A 21,885-nucleotide genomic window follows, 5' to 3' on the forward strand; every position below is an offset into this window, starting at 1 on the left:
GCCTGTGTCTCTAGCTGTGTTTTCAATTACAGCCCCTAATCATGTAGGGTTCCTCTCAAAAACGGAGTGTGTCTTTAATATATCAGAATCAGATCCAAGTTTCTTGTTTGTAAAAATATTTATTGCAAGCATGTATGAAATAAATATACACATGTGGTTATATTACATAATTAATGTCTGTGAAGATAAATATTTTACTGCTTATAATGCCAACATATTTTAAACATTAAAGCCCCCACATGCCAGAATATAGAGTTTATATACAAATTTTAACAGCTCAATGAGAAACAAAAAGTAAATGCTATATGAAATATTTACTAATAAAATAAAATACTACACATAACGCCAACAATATTAAACATTAAATGCTTCACATGTCAGAATATAGAGTAAATGTTGTTATTTGAAATATTTTCAAATATTACACACACAATGCCAACAATTTTAAACATTAAAGGCCCCATATGCCAGAGTATAGAGTTCAAATGCAGATTTTAAGAGCATGAGTAATAATGCTGGTATTTGAAATACCTTAGAATATAACACATAAAACCAACAATTTTAAACATTAAATCTCCCAAGTACCAGAATATAGAGTTCAAATACAAATTTAAAGAGATTGAGTAAATGCTGGTATTTGAAAAATGGTACTCTAAAATACGACACACGACACCAACATATTTGAAACATTAAAGCCCCACATTCCAGAATATAGAGTTTACATACAGATTTTAACAGCTTGAATAAATACTTGTATTTGTAATTATTTAAATATTACACACATAAAGTCAACAAGTCCTAACATTCCAGAATATAGAGTTCAAATACAAATTTAAAGAGCATGATAGAATATAGAGTTTACATACAGATTTTAACAGCTTGAATAAATACTTGTATTTGTAATTATTTAAATATTACACACATAAAGTCAACAAGTCCTAACATTCCAGAATATAGAGTTCAAATACAAATTTAAAGAGCATGATAAAATATTTTAAAATATTACACACAATGCAATCAATTCTATATATTAAATCCCCAATATTCCAAAGTAAACTTCAAATACAGATTTTAAGATCTTGGTGAGAAATATACAAGTAAAGTCATGCAAACATGAAGATCCAACATGCCAAAATATTATCACATATTATTAATTGTAAAGATATCAAAATAAACACATTTTATCACATTTTGATAGGGGAGCTGAGATGGATCAGTGAGTAGGATGCTGGCTCTCTAACTAGAAATAAAATGAGGTTTAATGTCCTACTCCAAGATGAGAATAAGCCATACAGTGTCCTATCCAGGAGAATAAACGCATTTAATCACAAACTTATTTTAAATTTATCAGAATAAAGATATTTTATCACATATTGATTCAAAATTGATCAGAATATAAGCTTGTTATAATCATTTTAATATCACATATTGATTATCACATTATCAGAATAAACACATCTAGCATATTGATTATCAGAATAAACACATCAAGCATATTGATTATAAAGTTATTTGAATATCTGTAGGCCTACATGCCGACAGTGTATCTTTTAAGCTATTATACATTTTCATGACATTGATTTCAAAATTAATGAGAATAAACATGCATTATACAATGTAACATGACATATTGATATCATTTTATCACATATTTATTTCAGCTTTATTGTTGTAGTTTTATCCATATATGTTGCTTCAAATTTTGTCACAAAAGCCTATACTGAACTCACCCAAACATTCGATGGCTTAGATATTGAATTGATTAGTCAACACCCGCCATGTTTCTCTTAAACACTAACATGGTCGAGGGTGTATACAATCAATAGGTTGGTCTTGGTTATCACCAGACCTTTACTCACCACAGAATTTCATCTCGACATACACAAAGTGATACGTCAACATCTCAGTCCTTAAAACACTGGCATACATAGAGTAATAGGTCGATATCATTTAAATGATGACCTTTACAAAGTAATAGGTCAATATAATTTTAAACACCTACCATTACAGTGTAATAGGTCAACACCTCAACCATTTAAATACTGACCGTTACGGTGGACTTTACCAACTATTGGACAATATCTAAGCAACGGGTTGGTAAATGTGACAAAAATTTTGCATAGAATTTATTTTGAAGATTCTCGATGTAGCTAACAGTAATCAAATGAAACTCTGTATAAAGTAATTTGATGATCCATCAGTAGCAATATTTATTATTATCAGGAAAAGCATCTGACTGACTAATAAAACAGTTATAATAAATAGTTTTATATTGCACACAAATACACAAAAATAGGAACTGCTGTACATTATTAACACACTTGGCAAACCTCAGCAGATTTTAGTACCCTACATCTAGCCTCGGCTGTATGATGAAGTCCGCCATCCGCCTTTGAAGAATGTTTTATCATACAAATATTTCAAAGACTGCAGCTGTTTTTCCAATTTTCTTCAAACAAGGACAACTTTGCACTAAAAATTCTACACACGCTTCGAACAACACTATTTTGATAATTTCTTTTTAAAAGCGGCAAGTTTCCCTGATAAGTAAACCGGTGCTGCATCGCAATTATATAGGCATAGGTACGTGTACATATCACTTACGGTCATACAGCCGAGGTTAGATGTAGAGTGACGGAACTTGTGGATTGATTATTAATAGTAAGGCCAAATTACCTCCCTTCATCTCTCAGCTGACAATCCTCCCAATAATATACACAACCCTACCAGATTTCAGTCAATACACACAAGAAGGGAGAGAGCAAAAATGAGCTTCAAAAATGAATTTTTATCCAATAATTATGATCTGAGCATATTCCTGTACAATGATAAAAATATAAGCATTTTTAACATGACTAATAACTATTTGTATAATAGAAAATAAATTTCAATATAATGAGTATGTTCTACAATACATGTACATGTAATGAGCAGTTTCTATAATACCCATGTTCTAGAAAACAACAAAATGTATGATTAAATCTCTCTCAAGAAATTAATATTTGATTTTTCTGTTTGCCACTGCGGAAAACTGTGTTGACGGTTGTACGTTTTGAGGGGATCCCTATGTATCACATGTTTGCCACTGCGGAAAACTGTGCTGATGGTTGTATGTTTAGAGGGTGTCCCTATATATCACGTGTTTTTATGCTGATATGAATTGTCAGTTTTATTATAATTTCTTCACTTATTTACCCTAGCTGTTGCATGTGTAGAGTCTTGAACCAGAAGTCTATGTCACTCCTTGGACTAAAGCCTCAGAAATACCCTAAATTGCAGCTGGTGAGAGTTGTCAGCCCCAGAGAGAGAGATTACAAAGGTATGTTCACGACTAGGGATACAACTATAACAAATTAGTTTTAGAAACACGCGATCGTAATGTTCTGGTTCCAGTTTTTTTTTCCACCGTGACTTTATGTTGTTGTTGAAGTTTGATTAGTTTTACTTCTAATCGTGATATTTTTAAATGTGTTTTTGGAGAGAGTTCTGTTTGGTTTAATTGTTCTATTTGTTGTTCTATCTCTTCTATTTGTTCAGGTAAAGATGGCTTCTTACTACCCTTACTATCACTCACGTTATCTTTGTCACCATTCACAGATTCACAGTCAACCATCTGTAAAAAAAAAAGATGAGATGAAATTAGGTTTAAAGTAGCAAAGTCTTTAACTCAATATCATCCAAAGTCTTCGACATTGAAAACATGAATTATTTGTCAGTTTAAATCAACATTGATGATGTGATCTTACCGGGAAAAGATGGGTTTCTGATATCCAATATTTTAGACAAAATAAACATTTTACCATTGGTACACGAATCGTGTACCATAATGCTAGACATATTCCACAAGTCGTGCCAAACAACAAAGCCATATTATTATCTGGAGAGCATGCGCAATTAATACCATCGGTGCACACTGGAATAACCAGACCAAGATGCCAAAGATGCCATTCGATTGAGATTTCCGGCATATTTCGCTGAACATAAATGATTAGACATTACAGAACGGCTGAATGTAAATGAGTTTATATACATTTATATTACATTATTATGTGCGTTGCAACACATTAGTGTTAATTTCTAAGTCCCAAATATTAGCGATTTTGCTCCTTTAATGTCCAACTATACTGCACCACTGTGATTAATGAAGATAAGCATACAGCATGAAATGAGGGACATTTTGCCTCGCAGTAGACTGTCTATTTTTATTTTATTGAACTTTAACTGTGAAGGGTTCATTTACATGCACATTAACTTGTACCATTGAAACCACAGCAGAACTTTCATGGCGGGGCGTGACAATATGCGAATGAGAATGGGAGATGAAAATTGGGAATCAGAATTTGAAATTGGAAGATGTGAGAGATGATGAGTATTGGGAATGAGAGATGATGAGTATTGGGAATGAGAGATGATGAGTATTGGGAATGAGAGATGATGAGTATATAGGATATAATCATTAGTTACAGACCTGTTCCTCTGTCAACTCAGGGCCATCAACTTGTTTCTTCTTTCTTCCTCTAAAATAAAATAAAATTTAAAAATTTAAACTATTGTGAAATTATATAACCTTACATTGATAATAATAGTTATCTTTATAACTAATTAATTAAAAATAAGTCATTAACAATTATTTTATTTAGGACTAATTAATTTAACAATAATTATATATAGGACTAATTAATTAACAATAATTATATTTATGACTAATTAATTAACAATAATTATATTTAGGACTAATTAATTAACAATGATTATATTTAGGACTAATTAATTAACAATAATTATATTTAGGACTAATTAGTTAACAATAATTATATTTAGGACTAATTAATTAACAAACATTATATTTAGGACTAATTAATTAACAATAATTATATTTAGGACTAATTAATTAAAAATAAGTCATTAACAATAATTGTATTTAGGACTAATTAATTAACAATAATTATATTTAGGACTAATTAATTAACAATAATTATATTAAAAATAAGTGATGATTAATCATAATTTCATGCAGGAAATATTGCAAAGAGAGCAGCGGCAGTGCTACAACCTACTTTATTTCAAATTCCAACTATCAAGGGTTCTTCTACGTGTAAACACGATCATTGTCAGGACCTTTGTCCTGTACCTCTGACAAGTGGAAATCCTAAAGATTTTTCTCAGCCAACACTGGGAGTGTCAGCTTCTTACTCACTAAGCCATCATGGCTCCCTGCACCAAAAACCATCTAAAGCCAATCTGATTAATACACAGATCCTATTTTGTTCCGTTTTTTTATAGTTCAAAATTTAGTTTTACTTGTCTTTACTACACTTGGATCTGGAAGAGTTGTAATAATTGACATGTTCTGGATGATGTGAGGGTTTAGCCAATGAAACGATCTGTTACAGCGAGCTTTTGGCGTGTGGTGCAGGGAACTGTGGGTAATCCACTAGAAACATCAATGCTGATCAGTTGATCAATTATCTGACCTCATACAGTCAAAAGCCGCTCATATGATCTCTGACGCGACCTATCACTACAACCAGTCAGATCTTCATGTAGTGTAGACCAATGAAAGTATAAAAAAAACGAAACGAAATATAGATCTGTATTTTACTCAGATTGATCTAAAGCCTAAACAATTCTACAATTTATGTAAATACGATATGAATTTATTTGTTTGATTTGTAACGTGGCCTCATGGCCGTCCTGGGTTATCACCTTACCTTTTGTTTGGCTTAATGTCCTCTTTATCTGGGGTTGTCTCAGCTGAACCTGATTCACCAGAGATTTCTGTTTTATCAGCTTTTTTAGTTCGGGGTTTTCGTGTTGTTTTTTTAACCGGTGATGCTATCTGCAATTTATCCATGCCGTCTACTGCCTCTTGTACATCTCTGGCCTGTAAAGAAAATAGCTGTATTGAATTTTTTATAGTCGCTTATTATTGGCATTGAGTGTTGGTCGAGAATGTTCATTGGCGATTTTCCAGCGTGGTTCCCCCTTGTCCGTGGTGTAGGACTGAGGACCTAGCAAGGGAGAGAGAGAGAGAGAGAAATGGGGTTTAACGTCCACGCGACACAGACTAGGTCATTTCGGGACTAACATATGGTTTAATTTTATTTCAATAATTCGCTTGCGCGTAGGTGTCTTTAGAAGTGGGAGGAAACGGGAGGACCCGGAGGAAACTGGAGGACCCAGAGAAAACCCACGAGGTTGGACAGGCGACCCTACTCCTTGTCACGTACAACCGGGGATTCGAAACCACGGCAGTTGACTCAATGACAGACTTTATGATACAGTGCGCGCACGCTAACCATTCAGCCATCCACCCCCCCACCTAGCAAGGGACAGTGTATAGTTGTTTGGATGGGACAAAACAAGAGGTCCTGTCTACACATAAATGAACCCTTGACAGTTGGAATTCAAAATAAGTGTAGGCCATAGCGCCACTTTGTGGGCAAAATTGCTCTCACAGCACACTGCATGGCGTCTTCAATAGACCAGTGCTCTCACAGCACACTGCATGGCGTCTTCAATAGACCAGTGCTCTCACAGCACACTGCATGGCGTCTTCAATAGACCAGTCGGAGCAGAACAGTAGGACTTTAAACCCCATTTAATTTCATTTTATTGTCATAGAACGATTGATATAACTTGAAACAAGTTTGACTATGATTCAGCAATGAATGAAATGGGTTTTTTAATGTCATATTTTTTTTGCACCAAGCATCCTAATGAAGATGAAAATAAGCCATTCAGTGTGCTAATCATGATAAAGATAGGTTGCCAGGCAACATAACATACGCCCACAGCAGTCGACACGGGTTGTCACATATTTATTTTTTTGTAGGTAAATGGGGTAATTTACAAGATAATTTCAAACAGATCAGATTATAATTTTTGTCATTTGAGGGTTCACAAGGTTCTATAAACTGAAACAAGGGCCTTAACTCAGAAAGTGATTTACAGAAATTGTTGAAATTCTACGGGTTTTTTGTTTTACTAATTGAAATAATGTATATAAATTTGATACAGATCAGATGAGAACTTTTGTCATTCGAACGTTCACAATAACTTGGGTCGATACAGTGTTTACAAGGTTCAACAAAGTAAAACAAGAGCCATAACTCTAGAAGTAATTGACGGAAACAGCTGAAATTCAATAGGCTTCTTCAATTCACTAATTTAAACATACATTATGCAAGAGCTAAATCTGCCTATCGCAGGTCTTTCTTTAGACCTAAAATGTTGTTTAAATTTTTAGACATTCATTAACATGACAAGACCATAATCAACTCAAGATGCCATCGGATATCTCCGATATTATGTAGATTAGAACGGTTTGGCCATAGTTTGATTTAATTTTAAAATGGAGGAGCGAGGCTTAGCTTCGAATAAACCAGTACAGTGGTTACAATCAGTGCACACATCTTGTCAAACCTTCAAAGGCTAATATCTTCGCTAGCAATAGAGTAATTTAAATGAAATTTTCAAATTATTCATTTTGCATTATCTATTTTCGAACTTTTATAGCAAGAATGACCAGCTCTTTATCTAAATCTTACATAATGTATCTTAAAATGATTGATATAGATTTCATACATATCAAATGATAACTTTTGTCATTCGGTCTAGGGAAACCATACTGAAAACCCTGAGGCCAACAACATGAGAAAAACTGGGACCTCCCTCCTCCAATGCCTTTTTAATTACTGAGATGGCTGATACAGTTTGACACAGATATTAAACGGGCATTAGGTAAGATTAGATAAAGAGCTGACAGTTCTCACTATAATAGTTAAAATATAGATAATAAAAACAGAATATGCTGAAAATTTCAGTCAAATTGCTTCACTCTGAACCAAGATATTAGTGATTCAATTTTAGGCTAGCCTTGATTGTCAGTACTAATGTTGGTAAGATAAGTTAATTAATGTCTAATAAATAATTTAGATAACATTTCAGGCTTAAAGAAAGATCTGCCATAGGCAAATTTCACTATAACCTGGATATTATTTAATCTTGTGTATCCAGCACTAATTTCTTTCAAATTTGTTTAAACATGCATTATGCAAGAGCAAAATCTGCTTATTACAAGTCTTTCTTTAGGCCTGAAATGTTATCTAAATTATCAATTAGACATTAATTAACTTATCCAGACCATAATAAACTCTCGATGTCAAGGCTAGCCTTTGATGTTGGCTGGATTAGATTCCTATATGCCGCTTAACGGCCATTGATAATTAAATCAAAACAGTGGATAATCGAGACTATACTGTTTATATTAATGATTTTAGTAATGATGACCGAGACTATGCAAAAATTTCACCCGCTTCGTTCTCGGCTCATAGTGGATCAATTTGACTGAAATTTTCAGCAAATTACCTTTACACTATCTAGTTTTTAACTATTATAGCGACAACTGCCATCTCATTATCTTATCTCCCATAATGTATCTTTAATATCAAAAATATTTAAAAATTACATCCACTCAATCGGGGACTAACATAAGGTTCAATTTTATTTCAATAAATTGCTTGCACGTAGGGTCTTTAGCAGTGGGAGGAACCGGTGGATCGAGAGAAAACCCTTGAGGTTGGACCCTACTCCTTGTCACGTACAAGCTGGGAATCGAAACCACACCAGTTGACTCAATGACAGACCTTATGATCTTAAGCACCAGTGTTATACCATTTTAATCAGATAGGTTATTATTGACAATATTTACATACCTTTTTAGGTTGTTGATCTTTCGTAGTGGTACTAGAACTTGATACAGAGCCTGTCAAATAAAATAAAATGAAATGAAATGGGGTCAAACTATTCTGATCAGACTGGGCTAATGAAGACAGGTATATGCCATACAGTGTGCTATGAGGGAAATTTTGCCCAGACAGCAGCGCTACGGCTTACTCTTATATCTGATTCCATCTACCAGGGGAAGGACAAAATTTTGAAGTGTAAACCCTGGTTTGATTAAGTACACGGAACATATTACTCTAAAGGATGGACTTCAGGTGTACTGGTACATACCTGTACATACAGGTGTACAGGTACTTACCTCTACATACAGGTATAAATGATAATCTTTTAGCTTTTTTATCAGTTTTACTTTTTATAGTTGGTTCATCTTCATTAAAACTTTCTGGATTTCTGAAAAGATTCAATTAAAACATGATGGCAAGCTGATTCAACTCTGGCTGCTGATTGTTTAATTAGTCATGGGTTAAAGGAGGTAAATCCCTATTCTTTGACTACTAGAAATTGACACAAATGGGTCGCAACAGCGGCAACACATATAATAATGCAATATGAATATATATAAACTGATTTACATTCAATCGTTTCTATTTTTACTGTAATTTCTAATCAGTTAGAGTGTATGTGAGACGAAATTCGCCAGAAGTCTCAATCGATAGTATTTATTGCGCATTCTCTCCAGATAAGAATATAAGGTCACCATTTGACATGACTTGTGGAATATGTCTAGCCTCGTTCTTCGAGTCCCTTGTTACAAATGGCGCTCAAAAGCATTATGACACCCGATTCGTGTACCAATGGTAAAATGTTTATTTTGTCTTAAATATTGGATATCAAAAGCCCATCTTTTTCCAGTAAGATCACAACATGAATGTTGATTTAAATTGACAAATAATTCATGTTTTCAATGTTGAAGACTTCGAATGATATTGAGTTAGAGACTTGACTACTTTAATTAAATACAAATTTACTTAAATTGATAAATCATCAAAATACCAACAGTAGAACATCTCACAACTTGGAGTCAATTGAATTAAAATATTTTATAGATGAGTTTGTCTTTGACTATTATTAACATCTCCAGAATGTTGATAAATTTAAATTGATCATATATTTATGAAAGATGTATTATGCAAGAGCTAAATATGCCTATATTGCAGGTCTTTCTTTAGGCCTTAAATGTTATATAAATTATTAATAAGACATTAATTAACATGACAAGCCCATTATCAACTCTCGATGCCATCTGATGGCTCTGATTTTAAGAAGACTAGAACGGTACTTGCCAATTAATAATTAATATAAAAATGGATAATCAAGACTTTATTTTAACAATGGTAGAAATGACAATCAAGGCTACACTGTACTTCTAAAGGCGATAACTCGGCTCAGAGTGAACTAATTTTACTGAAATTTTTTACGCATTCCCTTTTGATCATCTATTTTTTAACTACATGTATTATAGCGAGAACAGTCAGTTCTTAATCTGATCTTACATAATACCCCTTTAACAATGAATAAAATTGAACCACTCTTGGATAGATATTCTCCTTATATTCAAACTTTCACAAAATTACAGTTGGCAATAAAAATTCTTCAAATGATGATCCAAGACTGTAAGATGAAACAGAATATCTATGAAGTAAAATAATGATTTTAACCAGAGGTAAAGATAGGTTGCCAGGCAACGAAACATACGCCCACAGCAGCTAAATCGTCCGAGCAGTCAACAAGAGTTGTCGCATATTTTTACTTTCTTCGGTAATGATACATTTATAATACACTAAAATCTGATTAAGAGCAACAACTCAGAAAACCATTAGAATTTGTTTGGTAATATCATGGATTTAGCTGTTCCAAGTCATAAAAATTCATTGAAAATCAATATACTTGTTCGTCTCAAGATCTTAAACTCTGTGTATCAATTTGAAGTCAATCGGACGATAACTTTAGCCTTTAGAGCGTCACAAGATTTTGCAAAGTGATCAAGGGCCATAACTTTGGTAGTAATTATCTGAAATCGTTGAAAATCAATAGGATTCTTCTTCTCATGACCTTAAACACTGTGTATAAATATAAGGTCAATCGGATGTTAACTTTGGCCTCTAGAGCTTCCACAAGATTTTTTGAATCAAGGACCATAACTCTGGCAGTAATTATAGGAAATCGTTGAAAATCAATAGGCTTCTTCGTCTCATGATCTTAAACACTGTGTATAAATTTAAAGTCAATCGGATATTAACTTTGGCCTCTAGAGCGTTCACAAGATTTTTCAAAGTGATCAAGGGCCATAACTCTTGCAGTAATTATCGGAAATCGCTGAAAATCAAAAGGCTTCTTCGTCTCATGACCTTAAACACTGTGTATAAATTTAAAGTCAATCGGATATTAACTTTGGCCTTAAGAGCGTCCACAAGTTTTTCAAAGTGATCAAGGGCCATAACTCTGGCATTAATTATCGTAAATCGCTGAAAATCAATAAGCTTCTTCGTCTCATGACCTTAAACACTGTGTATAAATTTAAAGTCACTCGGATATTAACTTTAGCCTCTAGAGCGTCCACAAGCAATTGTGGACGCTGGACGGACGGACCGACGGACGGACGGACGGGGGCGATGGCAATATACGTCCACATTTCAATGTGGGCGTATAAAAAAACATTCTGCACACAGAGATTTATCTACTTCATATTTCATACTAAATAACCATCATATCCAAAAATTAGTATATTTCACATCTGGCATACATACAAAGACTAAATAAACCTATTCAATTCCATTAAATGGAAGCAGAATAAATACTGCTCAAAATTCTCGAAGTAGGCACTTATTATTTTCAACTAGCTTCGTGTCTGTTCTCAAGTGGAGCTAACTGTATAGTCTAGTATGGTAAAAGTTAATAAATTATGCAAGTCTTGTCTCTCACCTGTATTCTACCTGATCTGGAATACTCTTCGAAATTACAGGATGATCTTTTTTATTGTCTACCTCCATTGAAACCATTTCTTTGGTCTCCACAGAAACTGACGTTAAACAAGATTCAGACAATTCCAAGTTTCGTAAATTCTCATTATTTGATTCAATTTGATCAGGAACATCTTTGGTAATTTTCAATTCCTTCTTCTGACGTTTCCTGGGTTTGGGATTACCAACTTTACATTCTTCTGAAGTAATAACAACAGCGGTTGTAGATATTGTTGGTGACGCGATACTGGTATTTCTTATGCCTTTTTTAGCTGGTACTCTTTTACGTCTAGCATTGTTTTCCTCATTAACTCCTGTTGCAGCTTTCTCAATACTTTTTACGTTGTCTTTCTTTGTGACACTTGGCTTTCTGGTCTTGGGAGGAGCTGCCTCTTTAACATTTGACAACATTCTAGTGTTGCTAGCACTAGCAGATCCTTTTCTCAAACTGATGGTCCCCTTTTGTTGTAAAGCTTCTGTATCAGTTGTGGATGACATCTTGAGAGACCCTGGACTAGATTTTTCACCAAAAGCACTGATGGTCTTCCCAGCAAATTTACCTTGTTTTACTCCTCTTACTTTTATAGTTTTAGATGCTGCTGGAACTTTATTTGCTTCTTCATTAAATATTGCTGATGTGCTTGAAGTTCGTGCTAAGCTTGTTCTAGAATTTTTTAAAGTAGGATTTAGAGAAACTGGTTTAATGGTGGGAATACCAACAGATTTTCTGACAGCTTCAAGTTTTGATGTAGCTTTTGGTCCGCTAGCTTTTTGAGCCTTTTCTGTATTGATTTTGGGATCTTCTGTATGTTCTGGTTTCGATTTCTCAATTACCGTTTCAGAGTTTTCAGGAACATCTTTTCGAATGATTTTGGAAGCAGTTCTGATGCCAAAACTCATCGGAATACCTGAGCGTCTTCTCATTGTTTTACTAGTAGTATCTGACGAATTCTTAATTTTATTTTCTTCATCACTTTTGGATCCTGAAGGTTTATCAATGGAAGAATCATTAGAATTGCTGTGTACATTCGTTGAAAGATCGACTTTGCCAGAAACCTGATCTTGTGTAACAGTTTTATTATATTCCAATTCAGCAGTATTCTTTATAGACATTTCTTTATCTTTAACAGCTTCATCTGAATGACCTGACACTTTTTCATTTACTTTCTTCTCACAGATAAAAATCTTTTCCAAATTCTTAGTTAGCTCTTCAGCTGTAATTTTCTTTGATATAGATTCATCTGAGTCCAGGCTACTAGAACTTGGTATTCCTTTACCTCTTACTGGTCTTGTACAAGGTCCTGAAAATATAGCATCTTCCTTTGGGTATTTCTGTATATCTTTAATTTGTTTGTCTTCTACAGTACCTTCTTTGGGAAGATTAGTGGTATCCTCTTCTGGTGAGGATCTCTTGGTATCACTCTTTGTCATACTTTTCGTTGTTTTAGAGGGAGCTCCTGATGCAGGAGAAATGTAGGTAGGTATTCCTTTTCTCTTGGATTCATTACTGATGGTGGTTTTTGCAGGAATAGTTTCTTCATCATAACTACCAATGAATTTCTTTGATCTTGCTGGGAGCCTTCTTGTCCTAGTTGCTGGTAGACTGATTTCATTAGAATCAACTGACTTATCTGTAACCTTTGCCTTGGTCTTTCTACTCTTGGTTTCTTTGGGTATCGTCTCCTTTTCTGAAGACATAATTTCAATAATCTCCATTTTATCAGTGAGATCGGAAACATCTTCAGATGCAGATGTTATTTTCTTGGTTTTCGATGTATCCTCAGTACCATTATTCAGTTTCTGGCTAATGATTTCCACTGTCTTAACAGTTTTACTTTGTGTTTCTGAGATTGTATCTTTGACAAAACCAAAGCTTGCTCTTATTGATAAGAGTTTGGATCTTGGTGCAGGCTTTCGACGTGTTACAACTGGTTTTTCCTTGATGTCTGCTTCAGTTTCATCCATAACGGTTTCTTTCTCATCAAATTTATCTTTGGTGTGTCCTATTGGAGCTGTATTTTCAGCTGTGAAATGGCTATTTATTTCTTCTCTATCTACTGTTTCACGGATAGCTTGCCCATCTTGTACCTTTTCAAATGTTGTTGTAAGTTCCTGTGGTTCAATTCCACCCTTTGTTTCTTCAGCATCTGAAGTCTTTTTATCAGTTTTTGGTATAACTGATTTTTTTATTGGTTCATCAGAAGGGGAGGTAGTTTCTTTGTAACTGGGAATTCTTCTGTTTCTTTGTGGACGCTTTCTTCTAGAATATTCTTCTGATAATTCTTGGACATTTGCCACATCATCATTACTGTCTTCTGGTGATGGTTCTTCAGATGGTGCATCTTCATCAACCACTTTCTTGGTTCTTGCCCTTTTCTGTATTCCATTTTTCTTCAAATTCGGGTCCTCTTCAATTTCTTCGAGTCCTAGCTCTGATGTTTCAGATTGGATATCTTCATCAACAACTTTCTCTTTTCTGGTCTTTTTTTGCTTTCCGTTTTTCTTCAATGATGGTTCCTCTTCAATCTCTTCTAATGCTGATTCTGATTTTTCAGATTGGAGATTTTCATCAACCACTTTCTTTTTTGGGGTCTTTTTCTGCTTCCCCTTTTTCTTCAATGTAGGTTCCTCTTCAATCTCTTCTAATGCTGATTCTGATTTTTCATATTGGAGATCTTCATCAACATCTTTCTTGTTTCTTGTCTTTCTCTGTTTTCCATTTTTATTTAATGATGGTTCCTCTTCAATTTCTTCTAATGCTGATTCTGATTTTTCATATTGGACATCTTCATCAACATCTTTCTTTGTTTTGGTCTTTTTCTGTTTATGATTTTTCTTTGAATTTGGTTCCTTTTTCATTTCTTTTAATTCTGATTCTTCAGATATTTTCTTCAATGATGGTTCTTCTTCAATTTCTTCTAATGTGGATTCTGAATTTTCAGATTGGAGATCTTCGTCAACATCTTTCTTTGTTCTGGTCTTTTTCTGTGTTTGATTATTCTTTGACTTTGGTTCCTCTTCCATTTCCATTAATTCAACAACTTTCTTCCCTCTGGTATTTTTCTGTTTTTCCTTTTTCTTCAATGATGGTTCTTCTTCTACTTCCTCTAATGGGGATTCTGAATTTCCAGATTGAAGATCTTTATCAACATCTTCCTTTCTTCTGGTCTTTTTCTGTTTTTGATTTTTCTTTGACTTTGGTTCCTCTTCAATTTCTGCTAATTCATTTACTAATTCTGATTCTTCAAGTTGGAGGGCATCTTTTTTCGCTCTGTTCTTTTTTTTTCTTCCAGTCTTCTTTAATGTTGGTTCCTCTTCAATTTCCTCTAATGTTGATTCCGGTTGTTCATGCGGGGCATCTTCTTCAACATCTTTCTTTGCTCTGGCCTTTTTCTGTTTTCCATTTTTCTTTAATGGAGGTTCCTCTTCAATTTCCTCTAATTCTGATCCTGACTTTTCATACTGGGCATCTTCATCAACAACTTTCTTTGTTCTGGTCTTTCTCAGCTTTTCAGTCTTCTTTGGTTCCTTTCGAATTTCCTCTGATTCCTTTATTGATTCTGGGGAAATTTCTGGTATTTTCTTCTTCCTCTTCCTGTATGTTCTTTTTTTGGTTATGATATCTGCCTCAATGCTTGTCTCAGAAGAAGAAGACACCTTGTGTAGGACCTGTTTCGGATCTTGACAAGCATTTTGTGGTGCCATATTTGTATATTGATCATTCAGTTGTTGTGCTGGGATAATCTGATCATCACTTGTCTCTGCACACGCACAGACCTCTTGGATAGGTGACGATTCTTCTTTAGGATGGGCAGGAGATTCAGGTATACCAGGAGATGACTTTGTGGCATCATCATTGTCATCCACAGTTTTAGGATGGGCAGGAGATTCAGGTATACCAGGAGATGACTTTGAGGCATCATCGTTGTCATCCACAGTTTTGTTAGGAGTGATGTTCTCAATGACAGTGCTTGCTGTATTTTCAAGTGTGTTATTTGGTGAATCGAGTTCAACCCGAATGTCAGGTACAGGGAGACCATGTTTAGAATTCTCATCATAGGTAGAATTGAGAATGGTTTTGTGGTCCTTTTCATCGCTCATATCCATGTCAAAGGTATCATTTAAAGGCTTTTCTTGTTCGAAAGACTTTTCTATTTCAAATGTGGCATTATTTGGAGCAGTATTCACAACATTGGTTTCAACGTCAAAAGTGGAGTTTGCAGGATTAGATTTTGAACTTGAAACGTCAAATGTTCTATTTATGGATGATGTTGAAGTATCCATGGGTATATCATCCACCGGCAGTTCTTCAGAAGCATCAACATACATTTCATCTGATTCTGAATCTGATTGTTCAATCTCAAAAGTTTCATTTGGAATTTTGTTATGACTGGGTGTTTCTCCCAATAAAATCTTTGCAACTGGAATGTCACTAACAAATACATCAGATGTATTCGGAGACATGATAACCTGAGAAGAGACCTTGATATTATTAGGAGAGGACGATGCTGAATTTTTAGCATATCCACTCAGAGATTTCTTCCTTTCCACTGCTTCCTCAAATAGGCTATCACACAGGTTAAGAGATTGATCACAAAGTTCATCAAGACAGAGAAGTGAGTTATCGCTCTCATGAGCTGAATCTTCAGACATCTGAGGTTTCACGCAAAAGGTTAACTTTCTAGAATTATTGTTTACGTTTTCCGTTTTGTTATTTTTTATCGAAGTTGGCATGTGAGGCTGAGGATGAGAATCTTTAAGGACATCCTTTGCTTCATTGACCACGTATGTCAACTTTCTCTCCTTCATTTTAGCAATTGGTAGACACAAAGCTGACTGAACTTTTGTCCTCAGAATAGATGTCTCCCCTTTCTCAGCTTTTAAATTGGATTGTTCTGGAATTTTTTCTTTTTCACAAACATTTGAAGACGAATTGTTCTTTTTCAGTTTATTTTTTAAAACTACTATTTTGGATTTATTTGACTTCAAAAAAGTTTTTTTCTTAGCTGCTTTTTTCTTTGGATCACTTTTTCTAAGCTGGGCAATAAAAATTGTGTCAGGGTCTTCTGGGGGAATTTCATTGACTGTGCTCAGACTAGGAGCTACTGAATTACCTTCTCCTTCCTGTCTGGGGTATTTACCACTAGGGGGAGTTCTTGTTAGTTGTTTACCTTTTGGAATCATATTTATTGGTGGTTTTAAAGTTTTTATGGCTGGTGAAAGAGGTCTAAGTTTAACTGATTGATTTTCACTATTTTTGTCAGGACTTGAGTCAATATTATTATTCCGTGTTGATGACTCATCTGTATCAGATTCCAGATTAGAGGGTTGTCTTTGCTGCAAATGATCAGAATTTTGAGTTGGTGTCATGGATACATGAGTTGGTGCCATGGATATATGTGTTGGTGCCATGGATACATGTGTTAGTGCCATGGATACATGAGTTGCAATTTGGTCAGCCACATCATCATAGTTATTACTACTCATTTTAACAGGAGCAACTTTTTTTGTTTTCTTTCGGTTTTCATGTTCTTGAGATTTTGTAGTTGGCGAAGTCTTGATATGGTTTGAAGGCATAATATTACTGACATCGTTCACATTATTAGATAATTCAACATGGCCAGTAATATCTGACAAATGTCTCACTGTTTGATCTTGTACTATACATTCTTCAACGGCTACACCACTTGAATTTGAGATCCTTGATTCTGGAACTTTTTCAGGTTCCTGCAAGATGGTCATTGCAGTTGGAACAGACTCTTGTTTCAATGGTGTTCTGGCCAGTTTTGTTCTGGCTTTAAATATGTTGATTTCATCAGTTGGGAGTTCTAAATGAGAATTGTCACCTTTAATCATAGCACTATTAGACGACAGCGATCTTTTACGAGAGTCCCTTTTCTCAACCTTTTTTATCGTGATCTCTTTTTTATGGTCGCTACCATTGACTATGTTTTTGATCAAGATCTCTTTTTTATTGTCGCTACCATTGACCATATTTTTGGAGTAATGTATAACAAGATCGCATGCCGCGCTCGGACGACCAGCACAATGAAGAGGGGTTCTGGGTATTTTTGAGCCAGGTTCTATGACAACATCGCGCACCTCTAGAACATCTTCTGGAACAGAGCCATCAAAGATTTCGTTAGCATTTGACAATCGCACGGGAGATCTCGGCAAGGCTCGACCACTTGGGATTATACCATCAACAACCTTAGAAAAGTCAACGGGTTCAAAATTGTTTTTAGATTGTGGTAACTGAATGGCTGGCGTCTTGATGTTGACATACCACAAATCGCCATCTTTCGCATCCTCAGGTTGTTGGTTCTCGTTATTTACTGATCTGTAAATAGGATTTGGTTTCAAATGATCCTTGCTCCTTGTGGCTTTTGGTGTGGAGAGAGTGGAAAACTTCGGCGGAGTTCTCTGAAGCTCCCGCACTCCCTTCAACGCAGAACCTGGAATAATTGGAGTTCCCTAAAATAAATGAAACAGATATTAAATTACGATTGCACATGTACACTTCAGAAGGTTCCCCTCCTCCCTTGTCAGTGGTATATGATGGAGGGTCTGATACAGTTCCACAAGGATCCCCTTTGTTAATGGTGTACAATAGAGGGCCTGGTTTCATGTATACTTCACAAGGTTCCCCCCTTGTACGAGAATGGGGCAGGTACATGTGCAGTTCTAAGGTTCTCCACTTGTCAGTTGTGTAGGAACCGTGGTCCTGGAAATGAACAGTGTCTAGTCGTTTTGGATTGGGTGAAAGATCAAAGTTCCCATGTACGTTGGCCTTTGTCGGTGGTGTAAGACGGAAGGTCTGGCAAGTTCAGAGCATCTAATTAGTCTGGATTGGATGAACCAGCGGCTGCCAGGCAGGATACGCCCACATTTTTTGAGAGATGGATAGAGAACAAGCTAACAAGAAAGTGATTTTTCCTACAATTTGAGAACGAAAGGCGGCCATTTTGTCTGTCAATTTTGGGCCGATTTTCATGAAATACTAACTGGAAGTTATGGTCCGATATGCGTGAATATTGAAAGGAACCGAGATATTTGGGTTATAAACTTACATTTCAAGTTTGAACAAAATCGGATAAAAATTGTGACCTCTATAGGGTCCACAAGCTAAAAATGTGATTTTTCGTACAAACAGGGGCCATAATACATGAAGTTTCGATCCGATACATGCCAATATTGAAAGCAGCCGGGATCTATTGGAGATAAACCTATATTTCAAGTTTCGTCAAAATCGGATAAGAGGTGTGACCTGTAGAGTGTCCACAAACAATTGTGGACGGGCGGACGGACAGGGGCGACGACAATATACGTACACATAAAAACCAGTGTAGAAAAGTAGGACCATAATCAAACACCCATTTCAATTAACACTTCACAAAAAACTGAGCTGTAATTCTGATCAAGATAGGGGGTTGGATGGTTGAATAGTTAGTGTGTAATAAATCAAGAAGATGCTCAAAACAAGAAGTACTAAAATCTGACAGCTTAAAGATTATAGTTTAGCCCTGGCCACAAAATCACAAAACTTTCTTAGACTTCAGTTCAGAATGTATTGAAAATTTTTAGCCCTTTATAAAACTTTTGTTGTTTTAATGTATCAAATACATCAATAAAAGATAGGTTGCCAGGCAACGAAACATACGCACAAAGCAGCTAAATTGTCCGAGCAGTCAACAAGAGTTGTCGCATATTTTTACTTTTTTCGGTAATGAAACAGTTATAATGCACTAAAATCTGATTAAAAGTAACAACTCATTATCAGAAAATCATTAGAATTTGTTTGGTTTTAACAAAGTTCTGCCCCATGCTAATGTTTAGTATTTAATATCATGAATTTAGCTGTTCAAGTTATCATTAATTGAAAATCAATTTACTTGTTCGTCTCAAGACCTTAAACTCTGTGTATCAATCTGAAGTCAATCGGATGATAACTTTGGCAGTAATTATCAGAAATTCTTGAAAATCAATAGGATTCTTCGTCTCATGACCTTAAACACTGTGTATAATTCTAAAGTCAAAGTCGCTAGAGCGTCCACAAGATTTTTCAAAGTGATCAAGGGCCATAACTGTGGCAGTAATAATTGGAAATTGCTGAAAATCAATAGCCTTCTTCGTCTCATGACCTTAAACACTGTGTATAAATTTAAAGTCAATCGGATATTTACTTTGACCTCTAGAGAGTCCACAAGATTTTTTGAAGTGATCAAGGGCCATAATTATCGTAACTCACTGAAAATCAATAGGATTCTTCGTCTCATGACTTTAAACACTGTATATAAATTTTAAGTCAATCGGATATTAACTTTGGCCTCTAGAGCGTCCACAAGATTTTTTGAAGTGATCAATGGCCATAATTATCGGAAATCACTGAAAATCAATAGGCTTCTTCATCTCATGACCTTAAAAACTGTGTATAAATTTAAAGTCAATCGGATATTAACTTTAGCCTCTAGAGCGTCCACAAGATTTCTTGAAGTGATCAGGTGGTTATTTCCAATAAAAGTATGGCAATTTTGGTATATATGGAAAATAGAGATATCCAATCTTACTAGAAAAATACTGGATTCCCCGAAGAACATTCATGGAGCGTATACAGGACAAAAATGTAGGGTTCCCCTAATCAACAGCCCGACGATTAAGAATTTCTGCACGCGTGATGTCAAAGGTCACACACGAACATTGAGCGCTTGATGTACAAGTTGATAAACTTTTTGAAAGTTAGACGTACAACACTTTCTGAGATAAAAATGACGGAAAAAGATACGGGTAGTTGATAATCCGAGAATTTAATTAGGATTCAATATTTGTAATAAATAGTAAGCGATTAAAGACAACATCGTCTTATGTATGCAATGTATTCTCCTCTGATTTCAAAGACGTGACGCAAACATGACCTGGTTTGATCGAATTTTAATAGCAGGGCATTCCTTCGCAATTACAATGTTTGAGAAGGATTTGAATCATAATTATGACAAATTAATTAGTTTGAATATGTTTTTAAAATCACCGAGTTTATACGCGGGAACCCATCTTTAAAGTCAATCAGACATTAACTTTAGCCTCTAGAGCAATCCACAAGGACGGAAGGACGGACGGGGGCGACAACAATATACGACCACATTTCAATGTGGGCGTATAAAAACTATGTGCAAAGTTTTGTATTTCTGGATCACAGATATTTTACATAAACAGTGATTGAAAGTTGAGTAAATTCTTAACTTAAGTCTGAGAATGTTTTGTGAGCTTGAGGCCGGGTTATAATAAACCAGATTTATAACATTACTTACATTCAACAGTTTCAGACCAGGTGTCAGTTGCTTAGCTGATCCCTTATCATCGTCTAAATTTCTTAATCTTTTTATATCTGGAGTCATCATCTTGAAAACATTTTAATCTGAATAAAAAAGATTTTGAAATTACAGCAGGAAAACGTATAAATGAATAGAATTGCAATGTGGCTCAGTGAGTAAGGACACAGACTCACTAACCAGTTGACTAACCGGACTAATGAAGACGGGTATACTCCATACAGCGTACTGTGAAGGAAATTGTGCTAAGACAGCGACACTACTCTTATCAAATTCAAACTGCCAAGGGACATTTAAAGTGTACACAGGACCTCTGTTTTACGCTGTTGTTGACCAGGCTCTCTGTGCTGTACCACTGACAAGGTTAGGTGAAATGAATCTCCATGTGTCAGATGATTATAATATACACTGTCTGTGATGGGCGCGCGCAGAATTACGGTAGTAGCAATGCAAATGTTTTTTTTTAATTTTGAATGTGACTTGAACTGAATATTTACTAGCATTCCAACCCTACTTTAAAATCCCAGTCTTCTTGTGTCCAACATCCAACAATTCATACCTGGTACTTGTTTGATACCAGGTACTAGTTTGGTCGTTGTATGGAAGGGACATAAGTCGTGGATACCCAAATCTTACACTTTTCTAGCCGTAAGAAAGTAACATAACTCTTGTGTGTACTTAAGAGTCCCCAGTGTTGTGGTTATTATACTAATGACCGTAACACAGTGTCTATTACTATGCTGGTATATAAATAGATTTCACCGTCTGCAGACTGGGCCTCTTTTTTCAACATTTATGAAAGACAACAGGTCAACTTAATTTTAGTCTATCTACCGTACTTGTACTTCTAT

General features: G+C 35.1%; 1 protein-coding gene across 1 annotated transcript; it reads right to left on the reverse strand.

The window, feature by feature from the left end:
- Positions 1–131: 131 nt before the first annotated feature.
- Positions 132–21,071, reverse strand: LOC126810865 (uncharacterized). Its single transcript, XM_050536176.2, has 7 exons — positions 21,014–21,071; positions 11,671–18,182; positions 9,047–9,138; positions 8,718–8,767; positions 5,712–5,884; positions 4,469–4,517; positions 132–3,613 (listed from the first exon to the last, which is right to left on the reverse strand). The coding sequence occupies exons 2-7, from the start codon at positions 17,700–17,702 to the stop codon at positions 3,344–3,346; spliced, it is 6,666 nt and encodes a 2,221-aa protein (XP_050392133.2). The 5' UTR covers positions 17,703–18,182; positions 21,014–21,071; the 3' UTR covers positions 132–3,343.
- Between the last annotated feature and the right edge of the window lie 814 nt (positions 21,072–21,885).

This window comes from Patella vulgata, chromosome 2 (assembly GCF_932274485.2).
Source record: "Patella vulgata chromosome 2, xgPatVulg1.2, whole genome shotgun sequence".
Taxonomy (NCBI): domain Eukaryota; kingdom Metazoa; phylum Mollusca; class Gastropoda; family Patellidae; genus Patella; species Patella vulgata.

Excerpts from the sequence above, each read along its gene's own strand:
- LOC126810865 (XM_050536176.2), bottom strand. The coding sequence starts at position 17,702 with ATGGTCAATGGTAGCGACAATAAAAAAGAGATCTTGATCAAAAACATA. Across the intron at positions 9,139-11,670 it reads CCAGATCAGGTAGAATACAG|AAATCCAGAAAGTTTTAATG; the intron begins GTGAGAGACAAG and ends GAATCTTTTCAG. Across the intron at positions 8,768-9,046 it reads ATTTATACCTGTATGTAGAG|GCTCTGTATCAAGTTCTAGT; the intron begins GTAAGTACCTGT and ends TTTATTTGACAG.